A 5,532-nucleotide genomic window follows, 5' to 3' on the forward strand; every position below is an offset into this window, starting at 1 on the left:
AAAGTTGCAAGGCAAATACATTATTTTGGAGCTATGCTGCCTATAATGGCTCTCACAGTCTCACTTTACCGCACCAATGTCATTTACAGCAAATATCTGAGCATAAGTGTCATGCAGCTTTAGAAACAAGATGGGTCAGATTGACACGACCAATGTAGGATGCCGCAAGCGACCCAATATATAAATGATCATCGATCTTTATTCCACCGGTTATCTTGGCCAAACTGGGATCAGAATAAAGGGCAACTACTTCTCCATTCAGGTTCACAGCTATGACTCCAGCATCTCTCTGCATATGTGGGAGTTTAACAAACTTTGACATGATTGCTATTGACTTTCGCATTGATGGGTACCTCAGAAGCAAATGCCAGAACGTTGTCCTTGCCTTCAAAATGAAATAAGAGAAATCAAAGAAGTGTTGCATACAGTTACGTACATGGTTGTGAACTTGTGATTTAATACAAAAGCAAAGTAAGCTGATGGATGCCAACTTGTTTCTCCTATGAGGCTATGACTTGGGAGACCAACGCAAATTTGGCCTTGATGCGCAAGGCATCTGGATTAGTTAATTTAGTTGGATCTCTACAATGGATCATGGAGAAGCAATTTTCCCAGGCATTTCATTTCATTATTTTTCAAGAAGTTAATTACCCTCTTTAAATCCCAACTCCTAAAAAGAATATCAGTTGGGTTACCGTGGCTAATCCAATCCAATATTTGCCTTCACCATCGTATCGAATGTTGTCTGGATAACCGGGTAAACTATCAACGAAGCTATCTACCATTCCCTTCTTCTTGCCTTCAATGTAATACTTCCTACACCTTCTCCTGCAATGTAATCATAAAACGGTCATTTTTCTCATTTCATTTAGCAAAATTTTGATAAGAGATATATGCTACTTAGTACTTACATGACACTTTCACAAAAGACGACAAAGTCTTGTTCTGGTGATAGAGCAACTCCATTAGCAAAATAGAGGTCTCGGACAAGTACTTGTGTTTTCTTTGTTGATGGATCATAGCTCATGAATCTTCCATATGGTCTACCCTCGAGAAAATCAAGCATATGTTGTGCAAAGTTGTATTTGTAAGACGCATCAGTGAAGTAAATTACACCATTTTGAGCAACATCTACACCATCAGTAAGCCTGAATTCCAATCCTTCAGCTTTATCAGTCAATAATTTCACCATTCCATCTTTGGTCACCTTCAAAAGACCCTGTAATTGCAATATAAAAGGAGTTGCAGACATGCAAGTTCAGCTAATTAAGTTATATGGTTTTGAAGGACATACGAAAACAAAATCAAATAGCAAGCATGGTATTTTCTCTAGTAAATAATATGATTATTACATTCTGAGACATTTTCAAGCTCCATGGCCAAGTTGTTATATATTACCAATAGTCCAATAGGGTTCCATGTAACGAAGAAGTACATGTGACATTTGCAAACCATTATTAGTATGATGCTCAGCTCATTAGCATTCTTTTAGATTTTAAGTGCAACAATTGAAGGCACTTTCAGTCTTTCAGAGTTTCAGTGCGATTACAAAAGTTACAAAAATGTAACTAGCCAATGCTTATATACTTTACACGCCAGAAATTTTAATAGTGGACATGATGGCCAAGATGTCGTGGCAGGTCTCATGGAGTCATGGACATCATTGTACCACACTACTACAAAATCAGAGACCACCAAAACGTGTACATCAGTTAATATACATGTAGTGATTTTGGTGCCCTATGATTTCTTGTTTGACAAAGCTGTATTCTGAAAAATCATACTGGATATATAATTAAACCGACTTAGTAAGTTTGGATCAACAAGAATTCACGGTGATCATCATCAATAAAGTAATGTTAATAAGAAATGTTTAACTAGCTGTTGCTTCCAGAAATAACACACACACACACACACACAACCGTGATATGATTTCATCCATTCCTATACGAAGACGAGATCACATCTTCAAACTAGAACATGATCTGATGCCATGGCAAGTTGGCAACTATTGAACATTTGTAGCTCCAGAAACATTTGGGCCCAATTTAAGAGAAATTCAACTTGGGCCAAAGTCAATAGCTCACGGGAACTCACCTTGTCTGCTTCAGCTACGATGAGATCCTTATCTGGCCCAAACGCAAGCCCAAGTGGTCTACCACCAACATAAGTCCAATTATCCACACTCACAGGTTCCTTCAACGTGACTCGTTTTATCCATCCATCACTACAACTCGTATAAATGACACCCGATTCGGAATCATAAGTAAAGTCCTCTGGCCCAGATAAAAGCCCATCTCCAATTCTTTCAGTTACGTCAAACACGTGATTGTAATGCTTAGGCACTGCAACAGTTGCCCATGAGAAGGCGGAATCTGGAATCGGAGCTGAGTCAAACTCATTGAGTTGATAAAGAAGGAAAGAAATGAATATGGGTAAGAAGATTATTAGTAAGAGACCAAGCCAAGAGCTGTTTTGAGACTTGGTATTGGGAGAAGATGATGTAGAAGGAGGGTTTGTTGAGTTGGCCATGACTGATAGGAAAAGGCCGGTGAGAGTATATATGTATATGAACTTGTTTTTTTTTTTATGATAACTAGTATGATGCATGTGCTGACACACACGTTGTTTTTATTCACAAATCAAATGATTAAGACATTAAGACAATGATTAAGACAATGAAGGTAATATTGTAAATATAGAAAAATAATAGGAACAAAACAGTCTTAAAAAATGTGACCAAGAGTCACAAATAACAAAATAAACAAATATTATAGTGTTGCGGGACTGTAGAAAAAGATAACTAGTATGATGCATGTGCTGACGTTGTTTTTATCCAGAAATCAAATAATTAAAACATTAAGACAATAAGAGTAATATTATTATAAATATAGAAAAATAAAAAGTGTGACCAAGAGTCACAAATAACAAAATAAACAAATATTATAGTCAGTGGCGGCCTTGAGTTTTGGGGGGCCCTAGGCGAGATCCTAAAGTGTGGCCTCTATCGATAAATGATGAAAAATACATAAGCCAATTTTTTTTCTTATTTGATCAAAAATTAAGTCCAAATTCCTTCGTACTCTTACGGAATCAAATGTGTGTTTAATATCAATAAATTCACACTAAAATTCAATTACAAAAACTAAGTACTATTGAAAAGCTAGTCTTCTTATATTTCTAATTGCGAAATCACTAATTAAGTCTTCATAATCAATTTTTTCTACTAAAGACTTTTCAATAGATAACATAGCTAATCTATTTAATCTTTCTTGATACATGCTCGATCGGAAGTAAGATTTGATCAACTTCAACTTTGAAAAACTTCTTTCTACAGATGCGATGGTAACTGGTATAGTCAACAAAAGAAAGAGGAATGGAGACCGGAGACCGAGAGATTGAGTGGAGAAGTAGAGTCGTGGAGAACAAGCCTTTGTACAGTTTAGTATCGATGTTTAATGATTTATGTTTAGGCAAAATTTGGAGTCAATATTGGGCCAAAAAAATAAAATAATTGACCATAACTGTTTTCAACCATGGGGGCCCTAATATTAGGCCAACTTTCAGGGCCCCAGCCGGCCACCTGTGTGGGCTGTCCTCAGGGTCGGCCCTGATTATAGTATTGTTGCTAGGGCAAGGAATCAGTTCGGGTTTGACTCGAATCTGATCCGACCGAATAGTTCGGGTCGATTTTTATATTCGTTTACTTATTCAGGTCGGGTTTAGATTCAGGTCTGTCGGGTTCGGGTTCGGATATTAAATTTCGAATATAATTGGGTTCGGGTTTGGATATTATAAAACTATTCGGATTCAGATATAACCATATCCGACCCGATCCCTGCCCTAACTGTTGTGGGATTGTAGCTCAAGGTCAAAAAATTTTAAATTAGAAATAGGAAAATAATATGGGCAAAACAGTCTTAAAAAGTGTGATCAAGAGTCACAAATAACAAAATAAACAAATATTATAGTATTGTTGCGCAGGACTATAGCTCAGGGTCAGGATTTTTAAATTAGAAAAAGATAACTAGTATGCTGATGCATGTTGTTTTTTCTCTGAACAACACACCTTTAAAAAAAACAAATGACGTGGCAAGGAGAGACCTTGATTTGAGACAGTACCCCTGCCTGATGAGTGTCATGTCATTGTGTTCACAAGTTTCGGTTCATTTTGTGTGTTGCTAAAGAATTTTTGTTGTTTTTATCCACAAATCAAATGATTGAGACATTAAGGCAATAAAGGTAATATTGTAAATATAGGAAAATAGTATGGACAAAACAGTCTTAAAAAGTGTGACCAAGAGTCACTCAGGTCAAAAATTTAAATTAGAAAAAAAAAATATAGAAAAAAAATATAGGCAAAACAGTCTTAAAAAAATATGACTAAGAGTCACAAATAACAAAATAAATAAATATTATAATACGGTTGGGGGACTGTAGGTCAAGTCAGGATTTTTAAATTAGAAAAATATGAAATTATGAAGGTCTAGTTGCATGGGAGAATGGGACACTAATCTATATTTTAGTTGGTCATCTCATTTGCTTCGTGTCCACTTTTCAAAGAGGTTAAGACAGTGGAGAGAAGAGTCAATCAAACATGCAGCATGAAATCATGAATACGTGTGTTAGTCTTCGACCGTTCCGTGTCTTACATACAAGTTACAAATACCATCCAAAAACTAGATCCAATGGTCCGAAAATAAAAACAAATTCATAAAAAAGATCTCGGATCCAACGGTCTCGGAACACTCATCCCTATAGGGATATCCTCGTGGTAGCCCAGATAAAAAAAAGAGTCACAAAGTTGCAAGACTTTCTGAGTTTTGTCATAGGTCTACACAGCTATAGTCTATAACCCTACCAACCTTAGTTGACGATTGGAATGTGTTTTGGTCCCCCTCGCACTCGATGTAACCTTTTGAATACCCCATTGGAGCACTCTTCAGTCTTCTAAATGAAAACACGCCAAACTGCATTGCATAGGAATTTCCCCTTCCAACCTAGCGTAGACACGAATGGCATTTTCTAAAATCCATTTGCAACAAATTCTCTCAGCTAATTTTATTTTTTAGGATAGTTTAAGTTATTAAACAAGATCCAGTATATCGAGTTTTCAACACATCCTCCAAGCCATCAAAAGAAGACAGTATCAATATTGTTAAGAAACAACTCACAGATTAGTGGCATTCTGGTATCCCAAAACAGTATAACATTTTTTTTATATTACAGTACCGTGTAACTGGGGAAGGCCCCAGCCCATATCAAGTAAGCCAGGAATTTAGTGGATGCGCTTCTTCAGTGAACCAAGCACATCAACATTATCCCTCGTCTTTTCCTGTAAGTTGTTGTCCTGTCGATTTGTCCATCTTACATCTTCAAAAACTTATGGCAACCGTGAGATTCAGGGTTGGCAGACCACCACACTTCACTTCCTTGTATGATAGATCTCAACTAAAAAGGACAAGCCTTCTGTTCACGGGTGAAAGATGTCTTGAGGAGAAAAATAAAACTCCGCGACTTCTACAGTTCTAC

The 5,532-nt window shown here is 36.7% G+C and overlaps 1 protein-coding gene across 1 annotated transcript; it reads right to left on the bottom strand.

Moving 5' to 3' along the window:
* On the bottom strand, positions 1 to 2,617 carry LOC147491719 (protein STRICTOSIDINE SYNTHASE-LIKE 5-like). Its single transcript, XM_086569361.1, has 4 exons — positions 2,098 to 2,617; positions 912 to 1,219; positions 696 to 828; positions 1 to 385 (listed from the first exon to the last, which is right to left on the bottom strand). Exons 1-4 carry the CDS (start codon positions 2,608 to 2,610, stop codon positions 110 to 112), a joined length of 1,230 nt encoding a protein of 409 aa, XP_086425487.1. The 5' UTR covers positions 2,611 to 2,617; the 3' UTR covers positions 1 to 109.
* Positions 2,618 to 5,532: the final 2,915 nt, after the last annotated feature.

The sequence above is a fragment of the Coptis chinensis genome, chromosome 6 (assembly GCF_015680905.1).
Source record: "Coptis chinensis isolate HL-2020 chromosome 6, ASM1568090v1, whole genome shotgun sequence".
In the NCBI taxonomy this organism is placed as follows: Eukaryota; Viridiplantae; Streptophyta; class Magnoliopsida; order Ranunculales; family Ranunculaceae; genus Coptis; species Coptis chinensis.

What these genes read in the sequence shown, in the direction of transcription:
- LOC147491719 (XM_086569361.1), bottom strand. Translation starts at nt 2,610, where the DNA reads ATGCATCATACTAGTTATCATAAAAAAAAAAACAAGTTCATATACATA. An exon ending in TCGTAGCTGAAGCAGACAAG is followed by an intron (nt 1,220 to 2,097) that starts GTGAGTTCCCGT and finishes TTGCAATTACAG; the next exon opens with GGTCTTTTGAAGGTGACCAA. An exon ending in ATTGGATTGGATTAGCCACG is followed by an intron (nt 386 to 695) that starts GTAACCCAACTG and finishes TTCATTTTGAAG; the next exon opens with GCAAGGACAACGTTCTGGCA.